The sequence below is a fragment of the Ambystoma mexicanum genome, chromosome 3q (genome assembly GCF_040938575.1).
Source record: "Ambystoma mexicanum isolate Mex_15411 chromosome 3q, UKY_AmexF1_1, whole genome shotgun sequence".
In the NCBI taxonomy this organism is placed as follows: Eukaryota; Metazoa; Chordata; class Amphibia; order Caudata; family Ambystomatidae; genus Ambystoma; species Ambystoma mexicanum.
This window is the reverse complement of record NC_090926.1, coordinates 238,561,258-238,583,114: the sequence shown is the minus strand read 5'-3', so window position 1 is coordinate 238,583,114 and position 21,857 is coordinate 238,561,258. Positions and strand designations below refer to the sequence as shown.

General features: G+C 45.2%; 1 protein-coding gene across 1 annotated transcript; it reads right to left on the bottom strand.

The window, feature by feature from the left end:
- Nucleotides 1-4,296: 4,296 nt before the first annotated feature.
- LOC138582373 (keratin, type II cytoskeletal 1-like) lies at nucleotides 4,297-20,127 on the bottom strand. Its single transcript, XM_069653637.1, has 9 exons — nucleotides 19,500-20,127; nucleotides 19,021-19,241; nucleotides 17,459-17,519; nucleotides 17,153-17,248; nucleotides 15,344-15,508; nucleotides 9,260-9,385; nucleotides 8,323-8,543; nucleotides 6,110-6,144; nucleotides 4,297-5,574 (listed from the first exon to the last, which is right to left on the bottom strand). Exons 1-9 carry the CDS (start codon nucleotides 20,025-20,027, stop codon nucleotides 5,279-5,281), a joined length of 1,749 nt encoding a protein of 582 aa, XP_069509738.1. The 5' UTR covers nucleotides 20,028-20,127; the 3' UTR covers nucleotides 4,297-5,278.
- Between the last annotated feature and the right edge of the window lie 1,730 nt (nucleotides 20,128-21,857).

Here is a 21,857-nt window from a genome sequence, read left to right as displayed (position 1 = left end):
GCATCAGAGGCAGTAACTGTCCTCCACCACGGCCCAGTTTATTTCTTTATTTGTTCAATGTTGTCTGTACAGCCTCGCTGGCCACATGAAATGGCTTGGAGGGCCGCATTGTGGCCCGTGGGCCGTATGTTGGACAACCTTGCACTACATCAAAAGAATGGCCTTGTCTTACTGTTAATTCACATGACAGGCAAGGAGTTCAACATTGCAACCCAACATGGCTTCTGTTTTCCATTTCATGTGAACCGTAGCGCTCAAAACATTGCAAATGGAAAAAACGGCTTGGCTTGTCCTTTTTATTGCATGTCACATCAAAGAACCCTGTGCCATACCCCTCGGTGTCCATGAACCAACAGTAATAGCAAACCCACTCAAAAAGGCCAAATTAAAAGTAAGCCGATGACCTACTGAACCACATTTCAAACATTAAATGAAATACGGCTTGCACACGTGTGAAAGAAAATAAGGGAAATGATGTTTAAAAGCCACTGTGAGACAGTAGCTTTTGCTTGCACAGAAATGTCAGTGTGCGGTTGGGAAGTTGGCTACACAATGTACATTATGTTTGTCCCCACAAGATTGCGGCCACCTTGGAAAACGACTCAGAATACCAGTAAAACCAGTTTTTGGGCTCAGGCATGAAACTCAATTGAAAGCCTGGCCTCCCACTGGAAGTCGCATTAATAAGTGAACCCTTCCGCAATGATATGTGATGTGGCGGAGGGCGTGATGATCCACTGCTCTGCCAGACTAGAAGGCAGTACTAGCAGGAAAGACAAAGAAAGCAAGCGTGGCCAGAGTTTGACCAAGAAGTTTGAGTTCCTTTTTTGCACCCACTCCCAAGGACAAACTGACAAACTTCAAAGGGTGCAATAAAAGTCTTTTGTTGCAAGCTGAGCCAGGGAGAGACATTTGGCTGTGGGGGATGAAGCACCACCCTCCCATATGTGACAGATCTTCCAAATTGACATTAAAGGATTTATGCATTTTAGGCATGTTTCCCAGCACTCAGAATAAGAAATAATTTAATTTTATGATATTTATCCATGTGATTTCCAGGCGGATTTTCAGAAACGAAGTGCATGTTTCTAGGACTTTGTGAACTTAAATGGCCAGTCAAGACTCGTTTCTGGCTGATTTTAAAATGGGAGAAATATGACAGTTGGTGGAAAGATGGAGATATACATTATGAAAATGCTTGATCATTTCCAGAGTGATAACTATTATGCATTTCATGAAAAGGACAAAAAGGTGCCAAGGGGACATGCTACCTCGCACAGAGTTGGCTATTGGTTTTCCTAATTCCCCATAACCCCCTAAAACTGCCTATTATTCCTTATGACAGTGTCTAGTATAAGTTAGAAGTTATGATATATGACTTAGTTCTTCTAAAAAGTTGACCGGACAACAAATAACTATAATAAATGACAAACAGGCTGATGATGCTCTCTCCCCTTGAACCAATGATGCCTGTGGGTGGAGGGAGGAATGGTAGGCTGTTCTATCCCAGGGTAGGAGTAATTCTAGGGTACTTCCCGCAGATTGTAAAATAAATGATGTCATTAGGGCTATATAAGGGGAGACTGTACTGGACAGAGGGGCACAGAGAAGAATCCAGGGAGACAGGAGAAAGAGGATGGAAGGAAACTGCACCTTACCATCTTGCAGAGTGCAGAGACCAGACCCTTGCCTAGCTGATCCCATCCAAGAGAGTGCAGAGAGCAGAACCCTTGCCTAGCTGTCCAGAGAGTCCTGAGATCCAGCTGGCTGTCCAGAATCCCAAACCAAAACTTACTTTGTAAGTAGCAAATAACCCCAATCCCAAATTGCATAAACCTCTCTTTTTGTAACATAAATCCCTCAGAAAATCCCATTGAAAGTGCCAAATTGCCAGTATAATTCATTCACCTTCCCATAGAAGAATCTGTATCAGCCCGTGTATGTTAGCATATTCCTTTGATAAATATTTCAGTTCTATGTATAAGATCTGAGTATCTAATTCCCCCATTGAAATTCACGTCCAATATTGTTGCCATTTGAAATCAAGAATTTCATTGAGTGTTTTTTATAATTATAGTCATTAAAGTATTGCCTCAACAGAATTAGTCTCATCACTGAATACCGAATTTGTCAGTTTATTGTGTGCATTCCCTACGAAATCCTATTTGCATCTGTGCTACTAAAAACCTCAACCGTAGTCCCATTGAGAGCAACCACTTTTGCTAGCATCTTACCTGTTACGTGCATCTGTCCTTGTCCATAGAAAACGATTTGCGATTTTCAAAACTAAGCACCTCTCCTTAGCTACCTGTCATTACAAGTGCCATGTGAAACGAATTTCCATTTGCTGTGTGTATTTTTCTTTTGCATTTGCTTTCTCCTCAAAATCGATTTTCCTACCCTGTTTCCACGTTGCCCTGGTGTGCTGATTAGTAGTCTATAAGCTACCCTATCTCCTCAAGTGTAGCCACACAAATGTTCTTTCTAGCTGTCCAACCGAAGTTGTGAGTTGCTCTGCGAGTAATCATCCAAATCCGATTCTTCCGTTTTGCTATAAAAATGGGTTTTCGTTTTCTTTTCTGACTTCCCATCTTGGAGTGGTGGGCTTTATTCCAAATATGACTTTTCTCCCTCTATCCTTACTCCTTGCCACTGCCTTCCATTCAAAAGGAATTAAGTTAGCTGATGTTTGTGGGTGAGTGTTGCAGGCGGAGTGCTTAACCGTGTTGCTATCAATTGCTTTAAAAACGTTTTTACTGTTTTGTCATTAAAGATCCATGTGAACTGTGTTAGGATTTGGAACCAATTGTTCTGTAGGAATCATTGCACTTGTGTTACCACAACACTGGTGGCTGTTGCAAAATTGTATTTTGAATATCTTTCCTTTTCCATTAAATAAATATCTAATTGATACACACTGGCCTGGTTCCTAGTCCATTGTGACATGGGGTGTTCGGGAAGATGGGTGCGAGACAGGTTGGAGGCCTACTCAAAACAAATCTGTGGTTTATTAAAGATAAGCGTTTTTATTGTGTGCCACATTCATTGTCGGGGGAAGGAGTCCCTGGCTGGAGTGTGCCGTGTTATAAAACCTCGACAGTACCAAAATTGGACAAGGATGTTTATAATTTGCTTGTGTTCACAATCTTTTCGGATCCCTTCTGGTGTACTAGAGATGTGGGGCTGATTGATGGTTTAGAACCCGATATTCATCCGTGGAACACTGGTGTCTCGGATGTTGATGTATCATAGAAACAGTGCGTGAAGATGATGCATCTTGAAGAGGAAGGCCTTGAACCCCTTTCTGAACTGCATGTGAGTGAGTGCATATCCAATGTTCACAGGTATGAGGCTCCACAGCCTGGGGGTGAAGATCAATGTTTCCTAGGATTTGTTTTTTTGCATTTCTGCTGCTGTGATCTGAAAAGGTCCTAGCTTCCTGTGGAGAGTTGGCAACCAAAGATGGTGGCCTTGTTGGTCAGGTAGGAGAGAGTGTGCAAGATACTGCCAGCTTTGTAAATGATGCAGCTGGTCTTGAAAGTGAAAGGGGCAACTGCTGTAGTTGAAACATATGGTCAGATTTGAGGAGTTCTTTGAAGAAGCAAGCTGCAGTGTGGAGGTTGTTTCTCTTGGGTGCCAGAGTGGAAATGGGTAGAATGCTGTGCAGGACATTGCCACCGTCCAATTGAGGAAGAACAGGGCCTGCACCATTGATTGGAACGTAATGTCTGGAAGGAAGGTGTGATTTCCCACAAGAGAGCTGGTCGGTACAAAGCTTGGAACATCGAGTCAGGGGGTAAAGCCATCTAGGTTCCTAGTGGACAGCAGGGTCTGGCCACAGAGTGCATAGCTTCAGTTTGCCCCCGGCTCGTGTGTGAGATCCAAGATCCGCTTCACTATTCCCCATACTCCTTTCTTCCCCATCTGTGGAGTCTTCATTCTCTATCTACCTGGGATGGAATGCCAGAAGTGAGGGGTTCTCTTCTGCTATTACTGTAAGTGCAGCATGTCAAATACAACTGTTTCTCCGAGAGAGAAGTAGAACCCTTATATATTAGGGTGCACATTGTCATATGTGTATGTGTGGGTTGATGATGAATGATGTGGGAGTAATTGAGATGTTACAGCACTCCTAAATGCAGGGGAATTGCTACATCTCATATTAGGACTTTGGTTTTTGTTTAGAAGTGAAAAGTCCTGTACAGTTCTTTCACAGTTTTGGAGCAAGTACGTTTTTTTCCATTGCTTTGGAGCGACGCTAAAAAAAAATGAAACACCAAGTCCAACAATTGAATATGAATTTGACATGCTGTTTATTGAGAGACACAAGAGAGACTAGGGCGTGAGCCCTGAGCACCCACTACCAGCAATACGAACAGGGTTCTATGTACATAACAGAGCACCAGGAAGCCTGGCATTCGAACACGCTCAGACAACGACAGTCGCACAGTTGGGACATCTACAAAGTTAGGAACGTTTGGCCACGTTTTCCTTGTGGTGGTAAATTATTTCGTGCGGTGTCTTTTTCAGGCCGTATGGCAGTTGCTGATTTCCTCAGTCCTGTGAATTCATATTGCATGGAAGAGAAAACCTTGACTTGACACCAAGAAGGACAGAAGTCAAGATGTAAAACACTCCCCCAACCCCGGAAAAGAGAAAGCAATTCAACCTCGGTATCCGGCACTTTTCCATTACAGATGCCAGCCTACCGTACGCCCCAATAATGAAGCAGCCAACACGGGTCTATGGTGGGGCCTTTGACGCACGTTACGCTGGCATTCTTTGAGGAAAGCATTCCATTCAAACTTAAGATTCCCTGGTGGGAAGAATGCAAGGATACCCAGGGGGAAGCAGCAGCAGCACAGCACCAATTACTTGCGCAGCATGAAGCCTAAGACTGCAGCAGCCAAGGGGATTACAGCAGGAGTAGTGCTGCGATGGAAGGGACCGCCCACTGCCAGCTCTCCTCTCCTCTATCCCAATAGCAGGTAGCAGTCTATCAACATAGATCTCCTCTCCCATCGTGCCCCTCTAGGCGTGACCTTGCCCATTATTAGGATTTAATAGTCACTTGCGATCTTGAATAATGCAAAGTCTAACCTTGATGTGACGCAGATACCAATAATCTAGAAATCTGCAGGTACAGTGTATTGATGAGACAGAGAGATGGAAATAAATGTTTTGCGATGGATAATTTAAATGGTCGGTGCTGCTGGCAGCAGGCAAGAAAGCTCTTCATTTAGGCAGAATCTGGTTACTTTGTTTTTCAATCTCTGACTTAATAGGATTTCTTCGTAGAGCTTGAAGTCGTTGAGGCCACAGCCACTGAGCTACGGTTGGTGCCTCCTCCAGAGCTATATCCTCCACCTCCAGAGCTATATCGGCTTCCTCCTCCGGAGCTCTGTCCTCCGCCACCTCCTCCAGAGCTGTGTCCTCCGAAACCTCCTCCTCCGGACCTATGGCCACCACTGCCTCCTCCTTCTCCGGAGCCATGTCCGCCACTGCCTCCTCCAGAGGCATATCCACCACCACCACTTCCTCCTCCACTGGAGCTGTGACTCCCACTGACCACAGCTGCAATAAACACACAACAAGAGATTCATTCAAAAGTGGACTTCCATCCCGGGAAAACACATTGAGTTAAGGACTTTCCTGGTATACGTAACATGTCTGAGCTAACCTCTACAGGTGCTTGCAAGCAAGAAATAGGATATAATGAAACCTTGCTGACACAGAAATGATGGCTTGCAGCTTGAGTCTGAAATTACTGTGCTCTGAGCGAAGACCATCACTAGTTTCAGAAGAGGCCCTGACCAGGACCTCGTAGAGTAGTTTAGCATGATCTTTGTATGTACAGGTATGGCTTAGCCCCCATAGGATGTACAAGACGCAGCACATGGATCACAGTTATGAATCTTCCTGCGATCCAATGAATGCAATCCCTCATGCCCGTTTCATCAATTAGCTGGGACAAGGCACCTTCCACCACGTGAAGAACATGTATGAGGTTGTTGAGGCTTTCGTAAAGAGCTCTGACCGGTATTTATCTAGTAACAAGGCCACCCCCTTCCCAGTGAAGACATGAAAGAGCCAGGGTACGGGTACTTACAGATGCTGACCCTACTTTGGGTCTCACCAGACATCCTGAAAAAGAAAGAAAGAGATTGTGGGAAATGGGCTGGGCACGTGTCCTTTCAGATGTAAGCAGAAGCATCACCAAGCAGGCAAACAGGTGCATTGTTTGTCCATCAGACCTACTCCATTAGTTCAGTACAGGGCATACATATTCATGGACACACAGGCCATGATAAACAGAAGCTGGTATCATTCTGCTAACACTGTGCCAAACATGACTTGCAAAAAGCTGCAGACTGGACACCTGGCTGTGGGCATTCTTCCTCTTCCTTTCCCTCGGGATTAAGAGCAGTCATTTCTGTCAATAGTAAACGTGAAGGCACGCGCTGGCTTTCCATTGGAGCAGCTCTTGCACTCCATTTCTCTTGGGGCAGGTGGGACCAGTGTCCATGGACGTGGGCGTGGCTTGCTCACACTTGGACTAGGTTCCTTCACTTCAGCTGTAATCCATGGGGGTTTGAAAGTTCATGCAAGACAGGAATTGATACAATCATTTCCACTAAATTGTTATTTTTAGAGTTGGACACACACAAGCCTTATCAATATGATTTATACCATCTGCAGCAGTGTCTCACTAACACAAACAACACCTGCATACCCAAAGGAACTTCCAATTTAAAAAAAAATCCGATGCCCTGTAAAGTTTGAAGTTTTACTATAGTTTGAATGGTGGTTGAACATTGCACATTGCCATTGCTATCTCTCTTAACCTAGTTTTCGCATTTGTACTGCTCCCATTGGCCTGGTATTCTCATTCTTGTGAACTTTCAGTATAAGGTGGAGCCTAGTATGGGACTCGCTTGCGGCATGCAGGGCATGGAGCAGTGGGACAGCTGAGTTTAGTTCACCAAGACTTGGTAAAGCTCCTTTTTCATAAGCATTTACTTTTTGCGGCCATGTGAGATTGAACACTGCCTTTTCCCTGCTGCCATGTTGAGCCCCAGGGGTGTAGGAGCATGTTACATCACAGCAACCCTCGGGGTGCAAATGGCTTTCACGCACCGGTGGAGGGAGGAGAAGGATGGCTGATAGTCGGAAACTCCTATCTTGATGAGAGGCACTGCACACAGTGCTTTAAGTGGGCCAGGGCCAGCTGGGCCCGGCAGTCTCTAAACAGTGGGGTTGAGTCGGGGCCCTGCTGGGGCCCGCAGTCCCTCAAAGCCATGGCAGGACACAGTATCCCACCACAGCCATAGCCGTGACGGGAGATGCGCCCACCATTTTAAAGTCAGCCAGCTGTGTGACTGACAGAAGTGCCAGCCAGCCACAGCACTGCTGAAACTGGAAGATGCAATTTCAGCAAGGCGCTGGCTGGCACGTCTGTCAGTCACTGTAACTTCTTCTTGTGCCCCCTCTTAGGAGGGGTCACAAGAGGAAGTTATGGTCCCTCTGTTTCCCCTTCCCAGGTCAATGACCCTCAGCTTACCTGGGAGCTCTGTGATCTACTCTGCAGATTAGATCATGGAGCCCCCGGGTTCGCAGAGGGTCAAAGACCCCTCCGCTCTATAATCTATCTGCTCTGCAGAGCAGAGCACAGATCACTGAGCCCGGGGCGTCTTTTTCCGTTGGCCTTGCTTTATAAAAGATGGCTTGTATTGTGTACTTATCAATCCATATTTTATTTTTGTGTTTATAAAATATGGGCTGAAAATTACACAATTCACGCCATCTTTTATAAAACTGTCCCGACGGACAAAGACACCTCAGGTTTTGTCCGTCCTCAAAGCATTATAAAGATGGCTTGAATTGTGTACGTATCAAGACACTTTTTATAAACATAGAAAAATGTAACATTTCTATGTTTATAGAAGATGGCTTCAAAAGTACATACACCATATTAAGGTGCTCACACAAATATATAAAAGCTTACATACATGTATATATTTGTTTGAGCACCTTACCATGGTTTGCGCACTTTCAGGCCACGCCCACCACGGAAGCCACGCCCTCAAATGAGTCCCCCCCTCAATTTCTTACCCCACTTAAAGCACTGACTGCACATCTGTAATTCCGTGTCATATCATATCTGCCATTGTTCTCACTGGAATGTCTTGCTGAGATGAGCGTTTTCAGAAGCAGAAAGAAAAATGAGCGCTATGTCCAAACGTTGATCTCGGTAGAAGGCATCCACCTGCTTATTACTAGGTACAATAATATGCAGAGGGTGTTGGCGGGCCCTGCACTAACCTGCTCTCTTCACCCTCCAACAGACACCTATAGGTGGCAATTTCAACATCCAGATTCGTCTTGACACGCATCAAATCCTGGTACTCTTTCAGTTGGCGGGCCATTTCCTCCTTGGCCTTCTGAAGGGCTGCCTCGAGGTCAGCCAATTTTTTCTTGCCATCTTTCAGTGCAAGCTCTCCCCGTTCTTCGGCCTCTGCAATGTGTGCCTGCACACTGGTAATCTACAAAGAGCAAAACGGAAACCTGTTCAGTAGCGGTCAGTGTTCTGGAGGATTCCTGAATTACAGTATTGCAGTGTGAACAACATTTTCGTGTAGCTAAGAAAGATTATTGTTTCTAGATCCGGGCAGCTAAATCCAGTCCCCAAGAGCCAACAGGATTGCAGGATAACCACACAAAATACACTCTGCTATAGTGATTCTAAATGAATTAGTACAGTCAGTGGTTTTCATGAAAAACTGGTGTGGTTTAAACTCTCAAGGATCGGATTAGGAAAGTCCTGGTCTAGAGGACTGGTGGACTGAGCTCTTGGGCTACTTTTTTGTGGTTGTCAATAACATGCATATTGTATAAAATGGTTAATATCATCGAACACATTTCTGAGCATCTGAATTATCAGTATGTGCCAGACTTCAGGTGAGTGCTGTAATTCTGAAAGCATACATTTACAATTGTCATATTACAAAAGTGAGACATGCCCATGAAAGAGAAGGGAGCTGCCTGTACACATGGGGTTGGAGGTTAATTTCTCGTGAACGCAAAAGATGTATGTGAAATGTTGCTAAGCGTTTCTCACATGCCTCTGCATCTCTCTGAAGCACACCCTCACAATGCAGGCCCCCAGGATCACCCGCCAAAACCCACCGTTCTGCTTGTTTATTGTGGTCTCCAGTGGTCAGAAGTGAAAGATGCACCTGTTGGCAATTTCGTGTCCTACCTGTTTCTTCACTGCCTCAATATCTGCCTTCAGCTTCTGCATTTGTCGGTTCATTTCGGAGATCTCACTCTTCGTGTTTCTCAGATGGTCGCCATGTTGGCCAGCCACAGCTTGCAGCTGCTGGTACTGGAGAGTCAGAAACAGGAAAAGGTTAGATAGAGGCAGCATGCCAGGAGTTCAGTAGGCACTCAATGTCCCCGGGTCATGTCAAAGTACAGTATGAAGAGACCATTGTAAGGACCGCCTGCACCAGAACATGCCAAATCCTTGATCAGCAGAGATGAGGATCTGCTGTTGCTCGGTGCTTGTGGAGGTTCTCCTCAATGAGTTTCAATTGAAACAATCCTAGACTCTTGCTTTTATCCACATTCCTCTGAGGTCTTTTGACAACACAGGCTGAGTTTGAAGTGCAATGCAACCCATTAGTAAGACCTACCATTCGTCCCCTTTTTTCAACAAAAGCATCCCACTTGTTTTTTTCAAGCTTTGCCGAAGCTTTTTCCCACCCCAATGATCTCTTTTGACGTGAAGACTGCTTTCTTTCTGCTGGTACCGGGAGGCTAGGCAGCTGTGTGTGATGTGCAGGCCATCCTTCCTGCGCCTATGCTACTTGCTCCAGCTTTTGCAGTGACGATGAGGGCACTATATCTTCGTTTGGCCTGCTGGCGGAAGGAAGTCCAGGTGGCGCGTGCTGTGAAGTTAGGTTGCCTTTGCTTTGGTCACAATGAATGCATGTGTAGCTGTCGCTAAGTACAAGTTAATATGGAGTGTGGCAATATAACTGTCATGTGCAACTAGTGTACATTTTCTGTAACAGCATTTAACGGTTTCACTGAAACTACATGACAATTAAACCCGCGTAGCATGAAGCAAGGACACGTGAACTCTTTACCCACTCATTTCTGCAGTGTAAGGCTGCAATGTTATTTCCGAGAATGCAAAGTAAGGACTCAAAAGAGCGTTAACATAGGAAACACGTTCTATAGTCTGGGAATGTAAAATAAAGGACCTGAGATAGTTACCCAGCCTATTCTGGGGTGTGTCGCTGCAAGGTAAGGACACAAGAACTCTTTCCCACTAACGTTTTGGAGTGTGAGATTGCAAAGTGAGGCAGACCAGCTGCAGGACACCTAACTCTGGTGAAATCAGGGACCCAGTATGAGCCAATTTCTCCAATAAACTGCCGACCATTCCTGCAGTCAACTAGATTGAGACTAAGATCCACCAAGGGGAGCACACAACGTAATGAAGAAAGTACCTCACTTTCATTAACACCTATTGGAATCCGAAACCAAGGACTGTAGCACAAATGCTGCAAGAAGTGGCAAAACTCATAGAAGAAGCAGATAGCAGACCAAACAGTGTGATCATTGTGTGCAGCAACTTTAATCTGGTCTGCAGGACCGGTCAACAAATGGGAGGTACCAAGTCGACAAATACTGGGTCCCAAAAAAGCTAAGAGATGGAAGGCCTGGGCTCAATTGATGAAATCCTGCCATTTCCACGTGCTGAAGGGTGCACTGGAAAAGGATAAAGTACCCAAACCTACCTGGCATGTTGGAACTCGATCGTCCTACTAGAAGTACTTTATACGGAGAAGAGCGGCCATAACATTCTAAGGTTCAATTGGCATGAACTTAACTCAACATTGAACGATATTTACAACCCGAATCTGAGGGTGGACAATGGAGGGACCAGGCTAGGGATGGATAAGCAAGATGTCATAACATTGACACAAACTTTAAAAAGCCAACCTACAACAGGAGTACAAGTGAGGGCTGCTGATGACGCACCACAAGGCAAAACCTTTCATGCAGCACACCCAAACAGCTCACAAACACGCCTTTCACCTGGAAATTGCCAGGAAAAAACAAATGCTAAGAAGAGACGTGAAAATAGCACTAAAGATGGATGCGGACGAAAAGGCATACGAAATTATTACATTAAAGAACACCTACAAGAACTGGGTAAAATCCAAGAAATTGGAAATCCTGAGAAAAAACGCCCAGTTGATGTTAGAAACCATGTTGAGGAAAAACAACTCATGAGAGTCATAGGCAATTATAAACTCGGCTACTGGTAAACAACCCCAGCCGCTGGTCAACGGAGTATGAGAGAAAGACTGGATAGACTTTATATGAATCTTTACATGTGCCCAAGAGATGAACCAACAAGCCGAACCAGAGCCACGCCTTGTAACCTATCATACAGCCAAGAGGATTTAATTTCCTTCATAATAAGCACTAAGCTTCTCGAGCACCTGGCTCAGATGGGTTGACTAACATGATGCTAAAGGAGAACCTGACTGAATGGGCAGCCGCCTTGGATGTGATTCTAAATGTAGTGCTCGAAACAAGATCTATCCCAGAGTCATGAAAGAGGTGATTGTGGAACCTATTCTCAAAACAGGAGATGGTGCCAACCCAGAGAATTACTGGCCGATAGCGCTCTTAGATGTACTGGGGAAGCTGTATGCTACACTTCTGCTACAAACATTGAAAAGTTGGGCCATGGACTCAAGCCACCAAGACCTCTTCCAATTCGGCTTTACTGAAGGAGCCGGAACATCGAGCTCAATGTTCTTGCTTTGCGTGCTAAAAACCAAAATGATCAAATCAAAATAGAAATGCTTCTTGGCATTCATTGACTTCTCCAAAGCGTTTGACAGCATTAGCCATGGAAGAATCTAATGTCCTCCGGATTTAATGGCACACATTAAAGCTCTACATTCAGATACAGCCTTTAGAATAAAATGTAATGGGGAGGGGCTGATGTCGACTAAAATCCGAACGGAGCGTGAAGTCAAACAAGGCTGCCCGTTGGCTCCTTACATCTATAATTTGTATTTCTGTGACCTACCCGACTGCATGAAAGGATGCAAAAATGTTTGCCCAAAGGTTGGAGGAACAGAGCTGAGACACCTATTCTATGCAGATGATTTGGTCCTGGTGGACAGGACCCCAATAGGCCTTCTGAGACAATTTAATCATCTAGAGGCATAAACCGAAACAAACAAACTTACCATCAACCAGGAAAAAACGAAGGGGATGCAACTTCAGTACTCCTCCAAGGGGAAAAAACAATTTATTTGGCGAATTGATGGGGAGGCACTGGAGATAGTCACCTCTTTCAAATATCTGGGCCTGCTGTTCTCGGCAAATCTTGTCGAGAATGGCTACACGGCTAGCCTCATAGGGAAAGCAGAAGCAATGTCCAATCAGGCGCCTTTCCCATGCAACCAGTGATGGATTTCTGTAAAGCCGAACTAATTCCAATACTAACTTATGGCTCAGAGTCAACAAAGGCCACACAAGGCCAATTTTGGTCGTTTATGCAGGGCGAATTTTGGAAGCGGGTAATGGGCGTACCTAAATCAACGCCAATGCAGATATTGAGACGTGAGCAGGGCCTAATCTCGCTGGAGGTCTCGGTGGACTGGAAATCTCTCTGTCTCTTTAGAAAATACATAGACTTGAATAAGACTAAATGCTTTGAACTACTACACAAAGAATTGACAAACATATGAGAACCTCATGGGCCAAAACTGGGAACAGAGATGTTGAAAGCTTTTACTGGCAGTGGATTCCTCGCCTGAATAACTGATGTCAAATACAGATAAAACGTGGAAAAAACGATGGGAATCAGACAGGATTCGAGCTGTGGAGGAAGCAAGCGCATACAAGCTCCACACGCAGCTGGACAATGAGACAAAATCCCTTGGACAGCCCCAGCCGTACCTGAATAAATTCCCTGACACTAAATACAGATCACAGTGAATGGAACTGAGACTTCATTTATTACCGACAAGAGAAATGTTAGCGATCAGATACAAAGATGGTCTTGCCCCTTCAACTTGCCGGTTCTGTAAACAGATAGGGTCTCATGAAACCCTGCTGCACCTGGGATGTTATGTGAGGCTTTATCAGAAATGAGATCCAAAATTCATCAGGGAGGCAGAATCTCTATCAGCAGACGAATGGTGGAAACTGAATGTGTGAGTTTATCAATTGCCTTAATTGACTTTTTTAATGAATGCCTAAAGCCGTCGGAGCAGCCCGGCTCTGACGCTATCGCGACACCGTAGTAAAGGATTGGGGGTCCTGTAACGAGATATGGGCTCCTAAACATCATTGGTCAAAGGGGGATAATAACGCTGGAGAGGGGCTGTCGCTAGCGGGGTGGTCAAGATCGACAGTGACATTATACTCGGCCTGGGGAGTAAGCTGAATTAATATAATGTAAAAGGACTTTTCTTTTTCATGAAGTGACCAGAATGTCAGTGTTGTAAAAGGTTTTGTAAGAAACTAAATAAACAATAAAAAAACAAAAAGGTAAGGATACCTGAACAATAAGACCATTATGTGATTCAGTGCGAGATTCGAAAGTAAGGAAATAAGAGCTCTTGAACCTGGATACTCTGACGTGTGAGACTATATTGTAAGGACGTCTGAACTCTTTAACCTGGATACTCTGAAGTGTGAGACTATATTGTAAGGACGCCTGACCTCTTGAACCTGGATACTCTGACGTGTGAGACTATATTGTAAGGACGTCTGAACTCTTTAACCTGGATACTCTGAAGTGTGAGACTATATTGTAAGGACTTCTGAACTCTTTAACCTGGATACTCTGACGTGTGAGATTATATTGCAAGGACGCCTGACCTCTTTAACCTGCATGTTATGGAGTTTGAGACTATATCGCAAAGACGCCTGAACTGTTTAAGCTGCATGTTATGGAGTTTGAGACTATATCGCAAAGACGCCTGAACTCTCTAAGCTGCATGTTATGGAGTTTGAGACTATATCGCAAAGACGCCTGAACTCTCTTAGCTGCATGTTATGGAGTTTGAGACTATATCGCAAAGACGCCTGAACTGTTTAAGCTGCATGTTATGGAGTTTGAGACTATATCGCAAAGACGCCTGAACTCTCTAAGCTGCATGTTATGGAGTTTGAGACTATATCGCAAAGACGCCTGAACTCTCTAAGCTGCATGTTATGGAGTTTGAGACTATATCGCAATGACGCCTGACCTCTGTAACCTGCATGTTATGGAGTTTGAGACTATATCGCAAAGACGCCTGAACTGTTTAAGCTGCATGTTATGGAGGTTGAGAGTATATCGCAAAGACGCCTGAACTGTTTAACCTGCATATTCTGAAGTGTGAGACTATATCGCAAAGACGCCTGAACTCTCTAAGCTGCATGTTATGGAGTTTGAGACTATATCGCAAAGACGCCTGAACTCTCTTAGCTGCATGTTATGGAGTGTGAGACTATATCGCAAAGACGCCTGAACTCTCTAAGCTGCATGTTATGGAGTTTGAGACTATATCGCAATGACTCCTGAACTCTCTAAGCTGCATGTTATGGAGTTTGAGACTATATCGCAAAGACGCCTGAACTCTCTTAGCTGCATGTTATGGAGTGTGAGACTATATCGCAAAGACGCCTGAACTCTCTAAGCTGCATGTTATGGAGTGTGAGACTATATCGCAAAGACGCCTGAACTCTCTAAGCTGCATGTTATGGAGTTTGAGACTATATCGCAATGACTCCTGAACTCTCTAAGCTGCATGTTATGGAGGTTGAGACTGCAACGTAAGGAAGCACAAACTCTTTAACTGGACCATTTTTGAGTGTGCAAATCTTCCTATCCTAATATTATCAGATGTCCCAACAACTCTCTATTGAGTTTGACCCATGAGGATAAGCAACATAAGGAGAATAAGGCCCGGCCCATGAGGTGCCCAGCTCCAAGATGGTAATGACACTGGACAGCGTGGCATTCACTGTTCTCATGTAGAGAGGCAGGGATTTAGGCAGTCAGGGGAGTTTCTGCTTTTGCACAGTGACAGTAAAACGTATACCTGATGTGGGCGAAACAAGTGAAGTGTTAATCCAAATGCTCATGGAACAGCACTCGGTGCACATCTATGTGCAATCTGATTGTCTCTTGAATGGTAGGTCAAGAGTGCAGGTCATGTGCAGTACAGAAGCCCAAGGCGTTGTCCATGTTTTCATGCGGGAATGCACCTAAATGAAATATCCATTCAAACCTTGTTTATTCCAAGTCCCATACCTTGTTTGCAAAGTTGCTCTCGGCTTCCTGTTTGCTCCTCTGAGCGATCTCTTCGTACGTTTGCTTGACTTCTGCCATGAGACCGGCCAGGTCCAGTTGTCTGTTGTTGTCCATAGACAGGATAACTTGGGTGTCTGTCGTCTGTCCTTGCGCATGGGACATTTGCTGCAAGAAACATTAGACACCAATCAGCCAAGATCACCTTTCACTGAGCACCATCTTTGCTGGATCCCCTAAACTGACTGCATCATCCTGATGCAAGAGAACAGTCTCACAAGATGTCCAGGGCATCGCATTTCCTCTCTAGTGACAACCATTTCCAGGCTGCAAACATCGCCTTTTTCACTCAAACCATGTCTTCACACACCACTAAATATGACCTGATGGATTCCCAAACTAGAACTCCAGTCGAGAGAACGTATTACAAGAAGAATGGGTACACATCTTACCCCGGACCGGAAGCCAGAGTAGGAATATTGGACTATTGCCCTGTGAACTGAAACGCCCAACCGAAACCCTGGGGAGGGCATCTCAGAGTGCTAGCCTGTTTGGGAATGCTAGAGTAAGTGCTTCTGTCGATATCTGGAAGCTCTGCATTTGAATACTACAGCCTGGGCTTATGCTAATGAATTCTCAGTATAAGAATGTAGAGCTGAGGCTTCTGTTGGTGGAAGTTGAGGAGACGATCAGTCCTTGCCAGTGCAATAAATCGTGAGGTCTCATTGGACACGTAGTACAAAACATCTGGAGAGCTGCGGGTTGCCGACCACTGGGAAAGGTATTATGCTAGAATCATGGCTCCTGTCAGTGGGATATAAGGACAGGTATTGTGATATCATTGGGGCTCCTATCAATGCAAGAAAACAATGTACTAGAGTTTCTTCTCTTGTCAATGTAACATCAGGACAGGAATTAGTGCAAGCGATTAGTGCACATATCTTAGATTAAGGAAAGCTGTTGAAGGAACACTAGTACAGGAAAGTGAAAGCCATTACTCATCAAAGGATTGTCAGTACACACCGTGATGTCACTTGGGGTTTAGACATAAATATGAACTGCACTGTTCCTTCCAAACTAAGCACAGATAAGGTGCACTGGAACCTTGACACCTGTTGGTGGAAGCTCATACCAGCAGTGTGAGATTCACTGCTCCTGTCAATTTAAATTCAGACCAGGAACACTGCAGCCCGGACTACTCTCAGTCTAAGCTAAAAAAAAAAAGAAAAAAACTGCAAAGCCTCAGCTAGGGCTCCTATCAATCTAAGTTCAAAACAGAGCTACTGCAGCCAGGGCTCCTGTCTGTCTAAACTCAGGTCAGGAACACTACATTCAAGACTACTCTCAGTGTATGCGTGAAACAGGAATACCTGCAAGAAGACTCCTGTTAATCTGAGCTCTGAGCAGGACTACTGCTGCCAAAGCTTCGATCAGTCTAATGTCGGGTCAGGAAAATGTGCCGCTCTCTAGCCAATCAGCAAGCTCAGAGTGCAGAGTCCAAAGTCCCATAAAGGCTCCATTCCAAGCCTATCCTTGTGTTGTGTGCACACCGGGTACTGGTCAAGGGGACATGGATAATCTGCGTCATGTGAACCTAAAGTGAGGCCACCCTTTCTTGCCCCCGCCCAAGCTCTAGTAGTGGTAGAGCCCTGGCCATCAGGGTGACCTTCACCCTCATTAGAGGCCTTCACCTTAAGATTGAGACCATTAACCTGGGCATCCATCACCGTCAACAGAATAGAGCCCTGTGGTATATGTTCAAATGATGTCTGTGTACAGGATGTTTCAATATGGAAGTCGAAGGGTGATTACCATATCATAAATAGTATGGAGGAATTCTAGCTCTGACGTCAGCGAACCTACATCTGAGTCCAGTTTCACCTTGGTCATGTAGAGAGCATCCACATCCTAAGAGACAAACAAAGTGTTACAAATCAATCCTCCTCTCGTGGATACTCACAATACTACACAAAATGGATCTCACATAACATGTCACACTTAGCGCGGGCTTCCTTGAGTAAGTCTGACTTGTTACTTTTGTTAGGCACTGCGCCGTTAGTCTTCGAGTCTGAATGCATGGCAGTAGCAATGACTTCCACAGGTGCACTCATCACTCACCTTCTTGAGGGTAACAAACTCATTCTCAGCAGCTGCACGCTTGTTGACTTCATCTTCATATCTGTCGGGCGGAAGACGGGAGATTCTGATTAGCATATCCTGATGTGTACAGAGGTTCAGTGATAGGGGAATGGGGCGTAGCACAAAGCCCCCATCGCGCCAGAGCGACTGTGCAATACTATAGTAGCTGTCACACAGCGCACTCAAGCCTAGAGGAAACGCAGCTGGAAAAAATTCAGGCGGTTGTGGCAATCAAGGAAAGCCTGGGGCTCTAAGAGCGGCCATGATGTAGATAAACGGTGTGTTGTATACATGCAAACTCAAACTGATGGCTCTCTGCTCGTGTCAGCAGATAGAGTGACCCCCCTGTACATACAGTTTGCAGTGACGCACCTTTTGCACCACGACAAAAATCGCCCCGCGCCACAATGTATCGCTGAATTACCTATTTTCATGGACGCCATTCTTTCCACGCTGTACGTTTGGAAATGCCGCAGGGATACGGACCTGGGCTTCTTTTTTTGTTTCAGTAAAAGTCTCTTCTGTGCACAGTGTTAGGTACTATGTTATCCTGGTTGAAACGACCTCCTCAGAACTATAAACCCTTGCATGGGTGGAGGGCGTTTGCCTGTAGGACTGCCCATTGTTGCCCAGCCTTCAACACTTGCAGTGCCCACGCAATGTGCTCGGAACTCGTCCCCGGAGGACCCTTGACATGGATACTCAATGGTCATGGGAACACGTGCCGGATCAATGCTGGCAATTCAGGTGGCTCATTGAGTACATTCTACGTGTCACGTGGACATGTCTCCACTGTCAACACCATACACATTCTTCACTCCTTTAGGAATCGTGTTCCAGGTGACCAACCTGTTCTGCACGGAAAACATGCCCACGGATCGGCATGCAACTGCGCCCTTCAACACTGAGTGCTTAAAGGTGTATCTCAAAGTGATGCAATCAATACACACGTCTTTTCACTCGGTCATATATGACAAAGCGTTGGAAATGGCAAACAGCTGCATAACTGTGGGCCCACAAGCGCCTGGGTAGCACCTTGTGAGTACTCATTACCGCGCTTTTATGGTGTAACACCGAACGGAACCACGCCTCCTTACTTCAAGGGAGCACTGAAGCACAAGCCCATCAGACACCCACTTACTGAGCACTTTCAGAGCTTCTGTGAAGTACCAGAAACTGTCCTCACGAGTGAATGGCTTATTCTTAGAGCAGTGTGTGCTAGTAGCCCTTTGCCCCCGATCATCGCTACACTTTGATCACTCTTCTCTGGCGCTAGAGTCATGCAAACTATCACACACTTCATTCTTAGCTTCCATCTCCTCTTCTACCTTCAGAAATATGTCATGTTTGTTTAACTCAGTTCCCCACTCACCCTTCCTCTCCTACGGCTAAGGTTTGGAGATCAATGGGGGGGGCACACAATGAAGCACATTGTGGACAAGTCTCAGCGCTGTTAGAATAGAACAATGTGGACTGGTGCAGTATAATAAAGCATGACATGACATGACATAGGAAAACGGAAGCAGGACTGATGGACATACTTTTTCTTGTAATCTTCAACCATCTCTTGCATGGATTTCTGCTCGCCATCCAAGCGGGTCTTGCTGCTTTGTAAGCCACTCAGATGCTTATTCAAGTTCATGAGGTACTTCTCAAACAAGGGTGCAAGGTTGTTCTGTTTGGTCCCACCTTTCTGACCCTGTTCCTGCAAGTAGAGCCATTTGGTCTCGAGCAGTTGGTTCTGCTGTTCCAGGAATCGGACCTTAAACAATAGATGGGGTATATTGCGATTTTACATCAGTTGCATGACTCTGATGCCGCCTGGAGCACAAACCAGATTAAAGCATCAAAAAAGTTGCAGGCACCGATATTAACTTGTATTGTAGCATTATCACAAATGTCTTTCTTAGCTTAGATTTCTGTTTAGGGATGGAGAGAAAGCATTTAAACATGGTTTCAACAGAATGCTATATACAATAGTTAACATTTCAATGGAATTATCTTAAAGTGCGACCCTTACCTTGTCAATGAAAGCGGCAAATTTGTTGTTCAGGGTCTTGATCTGCTCGCGCTCCTCTGTGCGCAACTTTGAGATGGAGGAGTCAATCTCAAGGTTGAGTGGTGTCAAGAGGCTTTGGTTGATAGTGACCTGCTGAATTCCACCAGGAGGACATACTGGGAAACCCTGGCCTGCACCACCACCGAAACCTCCTCCGCCACCACCGAAGCCTCCACCACCACCAAAGCCTCCAGCACCACCACCAAAGCCTGCACCACCACCACCATGGCCTCCACCTCCTCCAGCGCCGCTTCCAGCGCCAACTCCATAGCCTCCGTGACCAGGGAGACTGGCTGGAATGAAACTCTTCCTAATTCCACCAAGGTTAACAACACTCATGCTGCTTCTGCCCGCCCCTACATAGTGTGAGGCAGAGGTTGAGCTCGTCCTTACACTACCACCACCTCCTCTTGCACTGCCATAGCCTCCTCCAACAGAGGAAGAACTAAACCCTCTTGCACCTTTGTGTGAGGATTGCCTCATACTCATGGTGGCTTCCGTAGTGGGGGACAGAAATTGAAAGAAAGAGCAAGGTTGTGCAGGAACAGAGCATAGAGTGAAGGAGACTGAACCCCTCTGTTGATGGAGCTCAAGGTTCCACCTTTTATCTGTTTGAAATGTTGGGCTTGGTCACATTAGAGTAACGAGGATAATTTAGAGTAATCATGGGCTTGGCATCTCTGGCAGCGACGACTCCTACTCAACCTGTTAAACTAATCACACCTATAGAATTAAAAAAACTTGCTTGGCTTGCAGACTTCAGTCTTCTGCGACTTGTCATCTAATCCTCCCATGTCAAAAAAGCTGATAACATCATTTTTTTAAAGCGATCGTGTGTACATGCCGTGAGGTGGCATTAGATGGCAGCGTTTTGCATTATGATTCCTGTTTTGGAGAAGCATGTTTTTGTCTCCTTGCTGTGCGGCTCAGTGTGGCACCGCATAGTGAAGCCTGAGGCTTGTTAGCCGAACAGGCAACACACATTTAAGCAGTCTCCCAAAAGGAGAACTATCTCGACTATCAAGTTCTTAGTGTATTTTCTAATAATTAAGATATTTTAACTAGCACTGGCTTTGTTTCAATGCGGGCTTAGTACAGGTAATGCCATGCACAGAAAGTAGCATCAAAGTCCTTTCCAAGAGAAGTGTCCCCTTCTTACATTCCTACTATGGTTGCATAGAAGGCTTTTCATGCACATGTTGCTCCTATTAATTACCCTTTGCTTTTTTGCACCCATTGAGGTTTGGTCATTATGTCAAGTACCCCATTGGTTCACTTCGGGAAAATAACTGCTGCCATGGCCAGGGCAAATGCGTAGTGACAACTGTGCACATTTCCATTCAGTATCGGCCGTAACGCGAATTTAAATATGGAAAGATGGATATTGAAATTTCATTGTATTGTTATGGTAAGATGCTTCTGTGTGTATTGAACCCAGTCACCACTCGCCCACCTATTGCATTGAACTGGAAGGTGCTCCATTTGTTCCCGGGATTTTAAAATCACTGGAGCAAATCTCAACTACATTTCTTGAGTAGTCCACTGACACTGCTTCTGGATTTCTTTCTGATTTGTAAATAATAATAATAGATGCTCGCAGGCACGGAACTGAAGCAGAGGATCAGTCGCCTTAAATGGTATTTGTCAAATTGTTCGTTTATATTTGATCGAATGGTACATTTGACTGAATTCGGCCAGTACCATTAGATCGATTATAAAACATACTGACAAGTGGAGCAAGGGTTTCAGGGGTGTCCCCCGCTCACCATGTTCGGTATTTTTGGCATTGGGGTGTTGCAGGGGTGTCCAACGCTTTCTCAATAAGGGAGGCGGGAGACCAAAAAGCAAAAAGTTGCAACTTTAGTCGAGAAAATGAGTAGGTTAAAATCATCAAGGTCACCTCGCCCTAATGGTGTGGCCGATATCGCATTGAAATGTAACCCCTGTTTCTGGGCGGGAGTACTAAAGATCCTTTATGATAAAGTTCTGCGCGAAGGGAGAATATCACGCTCATGTCAAACTGCTGCTCTTATTCCTGTTCACAAGAAAGACGACAAGAACGACCTGTGCAACTACAGGTTGCTGTCGCTGCTTGATTGCACTGGTAAGCTTTTTTGCAGGCCTAATCTTAGAAAAACTACATGAATGGGCAGAGAAGGAGCAGATCTTTAACTGGTTTCAAAGTGGTTTTCGGCGAGGTTACTCAACGATGCATAACTTAATTATTTTAGATTATTTGCGTACAGAGGCTAGCAAAAAGGGAAGTCCCCCGCTTAATGCGTTCTTTGTGGATATCAAAGCAGCATTTGACTTGGTCTG

Excerpts from the sequence above, each read along its gene's own strand:
- LOC138582373 (XM_069653637.1), bottom strand. The coding sequence starts at position 20,027 with ATGAGTATGAGGCAATCCTCACACAAAGGTGCAAGAGGGTTTAGTTCT. Across the intron at positions 8,544-9,259 it reads TTGAGGCAGTGAAGAAACAG|ATTACCAGTGTGCAGGCACA; the intron begins GTAGGACACGAA and ends TGCTCTTTGTAG. Across the intron at positions 5,575-6,109 it reads CCAAAGTAGGGTCAGCATCT|CTGTGGTCAGTGGGAGTCAC; the intron begins GTAAGTACCCGT and ends TGTTTATTGCAG.